At 47.8% G+C, this 15,089-nt stretch overlaps 1 protein-coding gene across 1 annotated transcript in view; it reads left to right on the plus strand.

The window, feature by feature from the left end:
• Positions 1-462: 462 nt before the first annotated feature.
• Positions 463-15,089, plus strand: part of LOC119452904 (caskin-2) — a 341,285-nt gene continuing 326,658 nt past the window's right edge. The window contains exon 1 of the mRNA XM_037714861.2: positions 463-1,058. Coding sequence (XP_037570789.1) covers positions 926-1,058 — 133 coding nt within the window. The 5' untranslated portion in view covers positions 463-925. The remainder of the gene's footprint in view (positions 1,059-15,089) is intronic.

Consider the following 15,089-nt stretch of genomic DNA (forward strand, 5'->3'; position numbering starts at 1 on the left):
TCTCACTACACCTCGCCCGCGACGCTGTCGTCTGCTCGAGAACTCTCGAAGCCAGAACGGCGGTGGAAAGGCCTGCTCTGATTGGCCGAGGTGGCAGCGTCTATTCTGGCGTTCTCTCAGAACATAGGTTGCGAAAGTCGGCTTCAATGTGCAGCCAGGTCTTCCCAACAATAAACTAAAATGAAAGATGCACGCGTTCTCTATGAACTATTAAAAAATCTACTTTTTAAAACACAACGTAAAATATAGCATGTTATAGTTTACTTGTTTAAGTAGAGGTGGCGCTACAATCTGTAAAAGAAAATTTTGGAATAAGAATGTGGTACGGTTATAATTTGGGATGCGTGGTGAGTTTGGGCACTATTGTTGATAAATGGCTCCGCGTTCCGTCGTTGGACCGTAGCGCCAGCCCGTGGCGTTCACCGGAAGCGCGTAAACACGCCGAGAGATCAACGGCACTCGACGACGCGTGCTTTTGAACCCGCGAGTCGACGCCGCGCCGTCTGTTCGGATTTTCGACCCTGGCTCCTCCAACTCTCGCTGAACTCGTGTTTGGACCCGCGATGTGCGTCGGGGGTGACAGTGCCGTGCCGTGCGTGTCGTTTGCGCGCCGCGGCTCAGCGCGGTGAGAAAGTTTTCGCCGAGTTCTTGCGATGTCTTCGAAAGTGGCGCCCGGCGCTGCTGGTAGTAGTTCATCGCCATTGCTGCTTCTGCTGCTGTTTTGAGGAGAGCGCAAAGCATGGCTCGACGGCTTGTGACGGCGGCGCGGTTTGTGGGACTCGGCCGTTCGATTATCGCTTTCGGTGATAATTGATCGTGCCGAGCGGTGAATCTAGCGTCGTCGAATCGGCCCGTACCGCGCTCGACGTGTGTTGACAGAGCTGTCTGTTTACGCCCTCAAAAAAAGTGCGCTCCCGCCTCGAGTATGTTGTCGTCTGCGTCGTCGTCGGTGTCGTCTGCGTCCAAAGAGAACCAGCTCTTTCAGGCTGTCCGCAATGAGGATATTCCGGCGATTCTGCGGACGCTCTCCAAAAAGAAGGGCCTCAGGACGCCGAAAAGTAAGTTTTGTACTTTTTGTTTACTCGCTGGCGCATTGCCGTAAACAGCGCGTTGTTTATGCTTACTGCCGTAAAGCGCTGTTGTCGGAGTTTTCTCCAACTCCCTTAATTAGTTCTTCGCCAGCTTACTTGAATCTTTAACGTAACGGGTATGCCGTTTCCGAACAGACACACTGCTGCAATTGTCATTCGCTTATCAGCTTATCAATTATAATTAGCTTGTATACTAATTTCTGCAACAATTGTGTTGCGCTTTGCTGAGATTATCTTGATACTTCCATTTGTTTTTGTTTTTCGGTTACATGAATTTTTTAAAAGTGTAGTTAACGGAGTTCAATCTTAATAAGCGTACTTGTGAGTATGCTCAGTTGATCACTGGCTTTAGCAAACTCAAGCTTAAATGACGTTGAAAAACTGGCGGTCGCATGTAAACTTGATGAACACGGTGCTTGATGAAATTAAAAGTTCGTTTGGTGTTGAGAGCAGCTATGGTCACTCCTGTTCGTTCGACGGTTCGGTTCTTTTTCGTCATCACTGCTGGAGTGAAACCGGAAGGGTGTCATTCACAGGTGCACGTGGCGTTGGGTACAATTAAGTTTGTAGTATGTCGAGCTGCGCATGTCACATCGGCGCAGTTGTGCCGAACATTGGACTACTTCGTTGTAACTTACTATTTTATTGAGCCCGCTGGTTTGTTCTCTGCTAATGCATCACCTGAAATTGCGTCACCATCTGTTACGCCGATAGACTGTGTACGCACCTGGCAGGTGGGTTTGTGTGTTTATTTATATGTCGCATCACCCACAGCGCGTGTTGAGGAAGTGGATGGGACGAAAAAAAAGAAAGAGTGATGTTAAATACCCTGCAAATCAAGTAGACAGAACATACGTTACATTATACGGACGCCTATACAACAAGCGGTCGTTAAACGAAGGATTGCTTCCCGTATTTAAAGCGAAAAAAGCAACTATGTGCAAACCACATCAAGAGCAAACTGATTTATTGGAAATGGTGTCGACGATAGCATATTGTAGTAACGGCCTCCAGTTACAAATCGCGTAAGAAAAAAAAAAAAAAAAGTATTTCCTCCTTTTCAACTTTTCTTCGGGAACTCCTACTTCTGGTTATAAGAATAAATAGCCTTCCGTTATGATAAGCATAGGTGGTCGATTGCGGACAATTCCATTTACAAGACAGACAGCCAGACACACAGAGAAAGAGAGAACACTTTGTTTATCAAGCAAAATAGAAGCAAATAGAAGCACTCAGTCCAGGCGCATTCGCCTGTCTAGTGAATCCTAATTAATCCCAGACATGAAAACGGCCAAAACCGCAATCTGTGTGGACTTACCGAGATGTTGATGCGTCGACAGCTTCGTACGCCTTCTACGGTCGGTTCTTTCTTCCGGCTTGGCAGCGAACATTTTTTTTTTTTCTGAACGAGCGAGTGTTTTAAGCAAATAAAATAAACGTACCTTCCAGCGACCGCGATAATCTTGGTTCCATTATCCCGCATGAACCAGTGGACTTAGACGGCAGGTCTAGAACAAACCGCGGGCCGCTGGAAACCGGACAGCCTTTTGCCGATTATGTCTGTGTATTTTCTTTGTTTTTCCACCTTATAGACTAAGTTCAAGTATGTTGTAGGCTATAGGCCACATATAATGGTCCACCCGGCAACATCGTTCTCAGGGGTCACAGGAAGTGGTCATATATTATTCGACATTTGTATAACTCGAGACACAACGAAGAATTGACACTAAATGACTTTTATCGTGAGTCAAAGTCTGAACTGGGCAAGTTTCAAGAACTTTTACTGAGCTAGAGCGGCTGAAATACGACAGAGAGAGAGAGAGAGAGAGAGAGAGAGAGAGGAAACATTGAAATCCGTGACATCAAAACTACGTACCGGCGCTACTGTGTGGCGAGAAATTCTCAAAACGGAACTTTGGCCTTCATTTTCGTTTCTAATTATGAACTTTTTTGCACGAAATTACCCAAAATAGACTTTTTGAAGGAAACCATGGTACCGTTGACTAAGTTCAACTACTACAAGTACAATGGCGACGACAACACGATGGCAGTGACGGTGCCAAGAACGGCACGACGGCTCACACGTCACGGACCGGGGATTGAATCTCGAGCGGCGGCAAATAGCTCTCTTTTTCTAGCGACTTGTATATACGTCTACAAAACGGTGCTGATAATCACGATTAAGCAACAGACGCCAGCAGCCTTAAAAGCCATCGTTACTATAAGGCTGCTAAAAAGACGATAACTAGAAAAGGGTGGAGCTATCATCTCAAAATTTGTTACCACCGTGATGGTACCATCGAGATTCCAACACAATGGGCACCTTCCATCGTCTTTAATATAGAGAGTTTTATTTATTTAGATTAGGTGGACGCAAGCGTTGGGGACCTCTATAGCTCTTGGGGCCACGGTACTACGCGTGCGCAGACTTTCTGCGCACGCGCAGTATACCGCAATAATCTAAAACTCTCTAAATTAGATTTCCAACGCGGCGCACCGTTACCGGGCGGCCTGTTCAGCGTCTCTTCCGACGTGAATTTGTAAACTGGTGCCGCCGATTCTTACAAGGGCGCGAACGGAGAACAGAGGCCATAGAGTGAGGGCGCTTGATATCCGTGCTTGAAGTTGAATAAAAGAGAGAGAGAGGGAAAATGTGTGTGTGTGAGAGAGTGAAGAAGACACGAGCACGTGCCTAAGTTTAGACCTCACTCGGTCTGCATCAACCTCTATTATAGGGTGCGTGTCGGCTTCCCTTTAGTATACAGTACGTAGACCTCGCATATAGCTTATAGCGTCCGTGTGTGTACGGCTGCGCAGAGGCTCAACCGCGGGATCCTCCAAAACTAGTCCCGAACCCCGCGTGCAAGAGCTCGCACCGCTCGAAGTCTAAAATTAAAGCTACTTCCGTCTCACCGTAGGAGAAGAAGAAGAGGATGAAAGAATAGGGACGAAAATTAAAAAAAAGTAAAACGATATAGTACGTTTTGTTTTCTTCCTTCGTCGGTGCACGTTCCGCCTAGGGCCCCGTTTTGGCGCGCCGTGCCTACGCCGAGCCAGAATAGAGGGGCTCTAACACCGTGGAGAGGGGAGCTAGCGCCTCTGGCGGGAGTTTTTTGTTTGGTGTATGTGCCACTGTAGTTGCGGCAGCTGAGCCCGTGGTTGGGTTTGTTCATGCTGCGAGCACGGAGCACACGTGTTTCTCACCTGGCGATCTCTGGCGCTTGGCCGGTTGGAGGAAATGCTTGCCGTTTATTAGTTTGGAGGCACCTCGATGTCCTCGACTCAACGGGAATTCAAGCTCATCGCGACCACAGTTTGCCGCTTGAATTCCTCGAAGTTTGAGGGCTTAAGAAAGTGCTCGAGGTGGTACAGTGTTAAAACTTCACTTGAACGAAGATTTAACTCGTACGAAGTCGTCTCAGATCCTCTGAGGGTGTTATTGCGTTGGAATTTATGCAACATATTGCATATTGAAATTATATGCATGCAGATTGAATAGGGCCGGCAATTATTGACTATTGACCTCGCCTCTTGACTATTGGTCCAAATCAGTAAGATGACCGACCGACTGATTGATTGACTGATTGATTGAGAAAAAAGTCAGAGTTGAACAGACTCAGTATGAGGCAAACTTCTATTTTGCAAACTTGTTCGCAACCGTGGCGGCGCCTGCTTATACGAGGTCACCAGGCCTGTGATTCGTGAAGTTTTCCGGTGGTGTAATGATGCTCAACGGCTCTTACGTTGCTCAACCAGCTCTTACGCTGTTGCACTTTTCTTCAAGAACTGTTGCCGTGATGGATGGAGAAGGAGAGAAATATCAATGCCGCATCGCGCGAACTATTCAACCGAGGCACCCTGATTGCCTGAGGGTAATTCAAATGCAGAGGATCGGCGCTCGACATCAGTAGATTAGGCGGCGTTAATGCCTGTATACGGTATATATATATATATATATATATATATATATATATATATATATATATATATATATATATATTACTGCAATGTGCCTGAAGTTTGCTGCATTTGTAACGAAACGGGGGGGGGGGGCGTCAGTAAGTGCTTCGGGTTTCCGTACGCTTTTGTTCTTTATTTATTTATTTATTTATTTATTTATTTATTTATTTATTTATTTATTTACAGATATTGCTGTCTCGATACACGAGACATAGCAGGGACATCGATAGGTTTACACTGGTAAAGTATTTTCGCAGTACTCTACATTTGCTAGTTTGTCTGGGAATGAACAAATACTGATAGAGAAAATTAAAGCCAATGTTATATCTTTCTGCATTTCGCTTCGAAACCTCATAGCTGGTACGTCACTGTGACGTCCTCGATTTTCGGAGTATTTTCTCTTATTTTAGTATCTTCTTTGAGGGGACCGAAGGAAAAAGTTGCAGAAATTTAGTTTCTGTAGAATGTAATGTAATGAACCATTTGGTGAGCATTTCGATGAGCGCAAAAGGAGGGAAAGAGAACACCGCTCGTGTGCTTAGATTTAGGTGCACACTGAGGAACCACAGGTGGCCGAAATTAACCCGGAGTAGCCTCCCATTACGGCGTGCCTCACAATTAAGTCGTGGTCATGGCACGAAAAATCCCATGGATTTTCTTTTTTTTTGTTTGCTATTGTAGAAGCGTAGTTGTGCCAAACGGCGTAACATAATCCCTTTTTAAAGGGACAATAAAGAGAAACATTCAGTCAGTGTAGATTGATAGTTAAAGTATTCATTCGAAACTCCACATTCGCTAATTTCGTGGTAAGGCGTTGATTAGCCGAATAGAAAATTATTGCGAACTTCAGTTTCTTGATTGCAGGTGAAAAACCAGCTAAAGATAGCTTTCGATCTTGTTGCTTCAATTTCTTAAATTTCGCGCCCAAATTCCAGGGCCGTGGCATGTCAGTGTGACGTCATTGATTTCACATTATTTTATCGTATTTGGCCCGTTGCGGCACAGTAAAGGTTCTCGAAGTTTGAAAGTTTGTCTTTGACTCATTTAGAATAGAATGGGGTCAATGTTTACCGATTTAAAGCCAACTGAGGCCGCGGAGGGGCATTCGAAATCCGTGACGTCACATGTTAGCTAGTACCGGAACTTCAAGGTGGCGGCGCCACCCCGTCTTTCCTTCTTTCATGTTTTCCGGTTTGTCGAGCTTATCCTCCCCTACCGTAAAAAAACGGCTTTATTGATATTCTCTAAAGCCAGTTTACTATATAGCCCAGTTTTGTTTTGCTTTATTGCCCGTTTAATAGAAATCTGTAGTACTGGCATTTCAGTTATCGAAGCTTCAATTACAGTAACTTTGAACGCCAGAAAAGTCGAGCTAGTTGGCAGGGATTCGTGTTAGAAAAATGATAGGCGTGCAGACACTGACGGGGCGAGTAGAGGCAAACGGACAACACAAATGTCTGTGTCCGAGTCGGCCACGCCTACCTTATTTCTACCAACTCTCTTTTGTTATCTTCTTCGGTTCCGATGGAGGTTCGTTAATGCATCAGCTATTGCTGTATATAGCTGTCAGTGCTGATGCCGCAGACGTAATATATGTTCAGTGACGCGGGAGGCGGGATGTGAAAGGCCTCTCGATGTGGTCAAAAAGGGCCAAGGATTTTTTATCGGCGGCGCTCTGCTGTTGGTGCGAGCGCAGAAAGTCGCGGCCTCTTAATGCGGCTTGATTGTCGAGCAGCAGCAGCAACACAAACACACTTGGGACGAAGCCTCGGAGCCGCAAATATCGTCGAGGTTAGGCAGCCCAGGACGGTCATAAGGGTATTCGAGAGGGAGAGAAGGAAAGCTTTATTTAAATGCTGCCTCGCAGTGCAGCTCTCTGCAGGACGTCCCAAGAGGCGAAATCGATCCCGGTTTATTTGCGGTGGACAGAAAAGAAGGACACGCTGTTTATTGTGTTTCGTTTAGTTCCTTGTCAATTGTGGCTGTATTCAGATACTCGTCGTAGATGGCTAGCTAGATGACAGCTAAGTGAACAGAAGTCTCGCTTTAATTCTGACGAATCCGGGGAATTAAGACAGCATCGAAGTCAAAAACGATGCAGACTACTTTGCTGGAGTGGCCTAGAGTACACACTAACTTTGCTGTCAAAACAAGGTGGTGGCCGAGCAGCCTGCCTGCAAGTATGCTGGAAGCTTGGCGGGAATTAAGCTCGTCTGCCCGCAAGAAAACGCACAGATATATATATATATATATATATATATTTATATATATATTTGCGATAAAAGTAAGCTGTATTTATAGATTCGTACACAAAAAGTTTCAAAGTACAGCGATAACATTTGTTCTTCTCAGTTTCTTTTATTTTCTTTGCTTTTACTTTCTTTCTTTCTTTATTTCTTTCTTTCTTTCTTCTTTTTTTTCTGGGGGGGGGGGGGGTGGCGACGCGAGGTGGCGTGCTGTCGCAGCGAAGTGTTCCAAATGCGCTCTGTTACTCGAAGCTGTATTCTTAGCAATTAAAGTAGACTGACTTCAGCACCGGCCAGAATTGACACGCATCCAGCATGGGTAAAAAAGAAAAAAAAAAAGTTGTCGCAGTTTCACCTGAAAGGCGAAGCATCAATTGCGATAGCAAATTTGTAGAGAGCTATACGGAGTAATGATAGTAGCTTTATCAGCTGTATAAACTTGGACATGCAGCAGCACCGGCAACACGCAGATCTGTTGTCGACGCCGTCGGCGTTTTGCACGCGTTCGCACAAAATGCGCGCGGCGTTGGTGACTGTTGCCGGAGCCTCTGATATAAATAGGCACTTGGTGCCGCAGCTAAACGTCGCCTCAGTTCCCCCCCCCCCCCCCGGTCTTTCACGCGTCGGAAGAAGGCGCGTTTGCTCGACATACAGGTGATTGTAAAGGAGGAAAGAGACGCCTACTTCTGCATTCCTTAAGGGAGCACGGCGCAGAACGCGCGTTTGTTCTCCGCCGCGCGTTCACTCCCCGTGAAAGCGCGCGTCCCTCGCGCCCTTTCACTCGCACATACAGCGTTCGGCGGCGCGCTGAGCCGTGCTCCCTCAAGGGCTGCAGAAGATTGCGCCAACCTTTCCCTTTCGCTCAAGAACCACTTACCGCGGCGCGCGGCGACGATTTCATCTCTATTGACGTCATACGGAACCTCACGGCGACGGCGACGGCAACGGCGACGGCGACGCCGACGGCAGAAATCTGCTTTGGAGTGTCCATATAATTGCTATCGCAATAAAAAGATAAAAAAGATGAAAAAAAATCATGAGCCATTCCACTTTGTGAAGGTGGATGACCGACCAGCGAAGCTGTTTTGCACGTAGGCGCGTTGCTCCTTGGGAGTCCGGACTCCTCATTACGACGACAGAAGAGAAGTGATATTCAAAATGAAGACTGGCAACTTGTCTTTGTTTTTTTTATATACATTAGCGTGGACGACGGGGCCGCGCGCCCCGAGGAGCCGGCGGAAACTAGACACGCGTGACGTTTCGACGGCACCGCCACCACGGGAGAGCGGAAAGAAAGGAAACTAGATACGCAAGCGCTTGGAACGCCGGCAAAGAGAGGGCGGTGCGAACGTAGACATGGCCGACGCGGGCCCCACAGCGGCAAATCTTTGAGAAACCTTTATTATCTACCTGGGACTCTACTGATCTTGAAAAATTGTGCCTATTGATAACTAATCTACTCAAAATGGACATCCGAGGGACGCGGACGAGCCAGCTGGAAGAAGACGACGAACGCGCGAGCAGTGGCACGAGCGCGTTCACGCCGACGAGCCAGCTGTGGAATAAGACGACGACGATTGCGCGAGGTGTGGCACGAGCGCGTTCGCGCAGGACCTGAGTTCTTGCTTACGCACATGAAAAATCCACGGAACCCTAGCCTTTGAACAGCTTCGTTGTAAAAGAAAAGAACCAGTTACGCTTCACGTGAAACAAAGTATAGATGTAAGGCAGGACGTCACGTGCTAGCTCGTTAACCCCCCTCTTCCGCATCATCGCAGTCCCTTCAAGGCGCACCGAACAGTATACATCAAACAATTAATGCGCAAAGTTGATCGGTAGCGGCATTCTATGCTCTCGCGCGTAGGAACGAGGGCAGCAGGTTTTCGTCGAACCTCACCGTACGGTCTCGCTTTAGTGGCTTCCTCTCTCAGCGCCGTACTCTCGGGGCCCCCATGGGGGCACAGCGGGTTCCGCCTCACTCGGGAGTTTTGATGACTCCCCGGCTTTATGAAGAGCTTCTTTCTGTCAGTAAGTTCCAGCGAGGCAGCTGCTGCCGTCTCTCCCCCAACCCTTACCGTCGTCGTCTGCGATGTTTTCGTCGGCGTCGAAGCTAAGATAAATAGAAACCGCCGCGCTGCAGTTGGTCGTAAAAAACACACGCCACAGATGGTTCCTCCTCGTCGGGCGATGCAGGGTGAGGGGAAGGGGGGGGGGGGGGGGGGGTTGCGCCCGTGACGCGGTTCTTTTATTCGCCCGTCTTCAGTGCGGCCTTCCAAAAAGGGTGCAACTGCTGCGCCCAAGCGCGTCGTCTGCTCGGGAGGCGTCGCGAATCGTCTGCAGCAGTCAGGTTGTCTTCTGTTTTTCGTCTGCTAAATTTGTGTTCGTCTGCTCTGTTCGTCTGTTTTGCACTAAAGACTGCAGCCGCCTTTTTTAATCCGGCATTTTTTTTGTTTTGTTTTACTACACTCTTCTGCTTGCTTCGAAGGCTATACTCCGGCTGGAGATGGCTTAGTCTGGAATTGTGAGGGCGGAATGCCAAATAGACTGGAACTGCTGCACACCGCATTAATAGCAGTATTAACAGTTTATTAGCGTGATTTCCGCGTCTTATGTTTTTTTCACTAGTAGCTTTCTGTTAGTCTAAGTTGGTCGTGCCAGTTACTGTTTCATTGTTTGCTCACGTGACCTCCGTTAGCAGTATGTTGTAATTTGGAGCGTCTGCGGCATTTTTTCCCTTTGCCGTTTCGGTTATGAAATGGCCTTAGTTTGTGTTGCGGCAGGAACGAATAACATAAGATAAAGCAGACGAAGAGCCGCTATCCTGTCTATTTTTGACGCGATAGCGTTAAGAGACCCGTGTCGCAGAAAAGTTGTCGCAGTTTCACCTGAAAGGCGAAGCATCAATTGCGATAGCAAATTTGTAGAGAGCTATACGGAGTAATGATAGTAGCTTTATCAGCTGTATAAACTTGGACATGCAGCAGCACCGGCAACCCGCAGAACTGTTGTCGACGCCGTCGGCGTTCTGCCCGCGTTCGCACAAAATGCGTGCGGCGTTGGTGACTGTTGCCGGAGCCTCTGATATATAGAGTTTTAGCTTGTCCGGTAATCGGGTAAACGCGGGCGGTCCGGGCGTTGGGGCGTGTTACCGGAACCGTAAAAGTGAGCGGCCTGCATGGTGCTGTCACCTGGTGGCGCAGAGCGCAAACTGACAAGAACAGCTAATATTGCAGTAACCAAGCGTATTCTACTTCGCTGCTGGTGTAAATTTTCGGCAGTGGCGTAATCGTGTTCCTGCCAAAAATTTACACCAGCAGCGAAGTAGAATACGCTTGGTTACTGCAATATTAGCTGTTCTTGTCAGTTTGCGCTCTGCGCCACCAGGTGACAGCACCATGCAGGCCGCTCACTTTTACGGTTCCGCTAACACGCCCCAACGCCCGGACCGCCCGCGTTTACCCGATTACCGGACAAGCTAAAACTCTATAAATAGGCACTTGGTGCCGCAGCTAAACGTTGCCTCCCTTCCCTCCCCCTCCATGGCCTTTCGCGCGTCGGAAGAAGGCGCGTTTGCTCTACATATATGGCGATTTTAAAGGAGGAAAGAGACGCCTACTTCTGCAGCCCTTAAGGGAGCAGGGCGCAGAACGCGCGTTTGTTCTCCGCCGTGGGTTCACTCCCCGTGAAAGCGCGCGTCCCTCGCCCCCTTTCACTTGCACATACAGCGTTCGGCGGCGCGCGGCGACGATTTCATCTCCATTGACGTCATACGGAACCTCACGGCGACGGCAACGGCGACGCCGACGGCAGAAATCTGCTTTGGAGTGTCCATATAATTGCTATCGCAATAAAATCCGGCGTCGGTGTCGGCGCGGGTGTGCCGGTGTCGTTGGCGGAAATAATCATCCCGAACCACCCCGACCGCGCAGGCCCTACGCTTGGCGCAAAGCGTTAGGGAACAAAATTGAATTTCTCAAAGTAAAATACGTCAGAAAAATCGTAAAGTACGACTTATAACCACAACCTACAGACGTGATAGCGTCGAATTGTAATTTTAATATACGAGAAAAAAGCCTGATAAGCAGCCGGGGATATATTCGAATGCTACCGCGTTCTACTCTTAAAGGCGAAGCTTAAGCGTCTTCCCAATGTTTTTTTAGTTGTATATCTGACTGCGCATTTTTATCTTGTTATCGATGGACTGTTTGTGATCGATGCCTACTGCCAGAGAAGTCAGCGCTACCCCCTGGTGACAGCTTGAAAACAATTTTTGCTAGTGCATAATGTAAACTCTGACGCGGTACTTCTGTGCTGAAGATGTATCTCTCTTTCTTTATCTGTGTGTGTGTGTGTGTTACTTGATAAACCCGTTTGTGAGAATCAATCTGTGCCGTGATCCTGAAAATGATATGCCAGAGCTTCGGATGCGCGCTTTTAACCTTCTCTCCAAAAAATGAAAGCGTTGACACCGGTGCTTAATTAGCGGCGATGCTTGCTGCAGCATTTGCACGTCAATCAAGTTGACAGCACCGCTTTGGTCTTGAGTTCGATATTGTTTTCTGAATATACTGTACTTTACTTTCTACATGAATTCGCGGCTTCTAATGGAGTCTCTTCAGCTCCATTAGGAGATACCATGTCTAGGAGCTATGTTGATGGAATTTGAAAATCGAAAGAACAGGGTTCATTTGTTGAGAGAGAGAGAGAGAGAGAGGAGCTGGGCCGGAAGTTGTAAGAGCTGGGGAATTTTGATTGCACACAGCTGGCAGTGTATCTGGAATCTGTGGGGACGCCCGACTCTCTTGGTTAGTTTAACTCGCGCCGATTCTTGCTTCTTCTTCTATTCAACTTCCCTGCATAACACACACGCGGTAGATGTGTTGTAGTTACGCGGCTATGCTGAGAGATGGCGCGAGTGTTTCGATGCTAGCGCCGTCTGGTGGCATGCGCATTTGGTTCCTGTCCTTCGACATGGCCTCCGAAATTTGCGCGCGCCGGCTGGTTTTGAAAAATCTGCCGGCGCACGCGAAGCTCGGAGGTCACGTTTGTGGCTGTGGGACGTCGGCCCGCCCATTACCAACGGGCTCCACGGGGGGATCGCTCGGGCGCGCGTCCGTTCGCGTGACCGCACACGCGTGTCGAGCAAAGGCGAAAATTTGCTCGGTAACCTTGCATGCCTTGATTCCTCTGCGCAGCTCATCGAGGAACTATTCCTTATTTATTTATTTATTTATTTATTTATTTATTTATTTATTTATTTATTTATTTATTTATTTATTTATTTATTTATTATTTATTTATTTATTTATTTCACAATACTGCCGGCTTTCATTTGGAAGCCCAGGCAGGAGTGATACAAACATCGTGATTTCAAACTCTTTTTCCTCAAGGGAACAAGCAAAAAAAAAAAAGACAGCCCAATAGGCAAGGCAAACATATTCTAATACACAGTACAAAGCAATACGATGACGCCATCACATTTGCTGCCAATAGGAAAGGCGTAATAAAAGAGACATCAGAATATCCAACACTAGCAAAAAAGAAACGATGAGCGCGATGAGAAACGATTGCGAGTATTTCGGCTAGCTGGTATTCTTGTACAGAATCAAGGAGCGATAAGTGCTCTTTTTGTGTCGGCACCGATGTGGTTGTCGTTTCCCTTGTTACCAAGATCATGCGATACCCCACAAATACTTCCCTGCCTGACGTTTCCACCAACCTGTGGCTTTGCTTGCGCACATGCATGTTATTCCCGACCGTCGCCGTGTTACGTCATAACATTAGACATACCACGTGCATCAGACGTACACGTGATCGAGTCAAGCTCATAACGGCTTGATCTAGACTGATGAACAGGGGAAACGCGACGTCTCCAAACCGTCCGCGCGAAGCTAAGGGAAGGAAACGGAGAGGGATGCCATTATCATCGTCACACTCTCCCGACCGCAGTCCGCTCCGGACCCCGTACTCCCTCGGGAAAGTCTTTCCCCGCCGCGTCTCTTCCAGTCAGCCCCGTGCAACAAACACGGTCCATTAGCAGACGACGCGCCGCCGTCGTCTGCCGCTCGGCGCAGACGAACCCTTCGAATGAGTTGTCGTCTGCTTCCGCTGTGTGCGTCAGCTTGTGCGTCTCCCACTTGATGAGCGGACGCCCGACTGACCATTGAATTCACTTGATACGTTATCGGGTTCCCCGCTTAGGTTAGCAAGTGGCCAACGCGCAATGAGTTAATTAATGTGATTGAAGCTTTTGTAGACGGTCAATTGCGCGTGTTCCTAACAGTGTGTCGGGTAAATGCAACTTTGTCGTATGTTTGCCGTCGCAAACACGAGCCTTACAGATATTTGATACAGATATCTGATACGATTATTCTCTCTGCTGAAAAAAGTCTGAGAATGTCTTTGCTTTGTTCTTCTCCCCCCCCCCCTTTTTTTTTTTAATGCGATAGCGTTAAGGGCCCCCTGTCGCAGAAAATCCGGCGTCCGTGGCGGAGACAATCATCCCCAACCACCCCGATCGCGCAGGCCTTCCGCATGGCGCAAGGTGTTAGCGAAGGAGAAAATCATCCCGAACCTCCCCGACCGCGCAGGCCTTCCATGTGGTGCAAGGTTTCGGCAAACAAAAATTGAATTTCGCACAGTGAAATCCGTCAGAAAAATGGTTAAGTTGTACTTAACCACAACCTACAGACATGGTGGCGTCGGATTGTAATTTGAATGTACGAGAAAACATAATTCTGTTACGAGGAAACTCAAACACAAACCCCTTTTCCAGCATTTCTACCATACCAACACCGGCGCGCTCGGGTAGTTTACTTGCGAAAATGCTATCCAGATGGCGCTCGCATCCTCGGCAGATCAAATTGATACTTGGCCTGCCTAATGCGTTTTGGACACGCGCGCGTCGGGGCAATAGCAAACAATTAATAAAATAATAAAAAAGGTGCTAGGACCTTCACATTTTAATATAAGACCACTTATATCGCCCCTTTAAAAAGGTCTTTCCAGCAATGCATTTCCGTGAAGCCGACTTTAAGGGGATTGGTGTAAGCTTGGTCTTTGTAAGCTGGCTTTCCCACGTTATGTGTTGCAGTGAAGCCCACTGAAAAAAAATGCGATGGGAATGGGGCCTGATAACGCTATCGTGTTCCACCTTTAAAGGCGAAGCTTAAGCGTCCTCCAATTTTTTTTTCGCTTCCTTTCAAGCTGAGCGCAATAAGCACGGTCTATTAGCAGACGACGCGCCGTCGGCTCAGCGTCGCCATCGTCGTCTGCTACGATAGTTTACTTTCGCTGTGGGTCGTCTGCTTCCGCTGTGCGTCGTTTGCTGTCTCCCACTTGACGAGCGGGCGCCCGGCTGACTGTTGCCACCAAATTCGCCCGGTACGCTGCTGAGGACGATCTGTAATGACCTTTAGCAAATCTCCATCTGTTATGGCACTAAAGGGCCACAGGCGTTTATAGTCATATATCCGAGCACGTGTGTCTAATCTTGGAGTGAGAATTCGCACTAGTGGCTCGGACGGTTTACTGTGTCTAGATCAGGTCTTAATTGCTTAACTTTTCTGCCTAGGCACAAGGTTCCCATTTCGTGTCGCTGTTGTCGCGCTGCAAGCGTGACTACTGCGTGCCGCTTATTGTCGTCGTGTACATTTCTCTTTGATTCCTTTTTTTATTTTGTACTATCTCCCACCCATCATCGCCCGTCATTATACCATTTCCTTTATCTGTGTCCCTCTTCGCAAGAGGTCTGATGCATTTTTAAAACAATTTTGGTTGGACTGGACAAACT

Source organism: Dermacentor silvarum, chromosome 5 (assembly GCF_013339745.2).
Source record: "Dermacentor silvarum isolate Dsil-2018 chromosome 5, BIME_Dsil_1.4, whole genome shotgun sequence".
NCBI lineage: Eukaryota > Metazoa > Arthropoda > Arachnida > Ixodida > Ixodidae > Dermacentor > Dermacentor silvarum.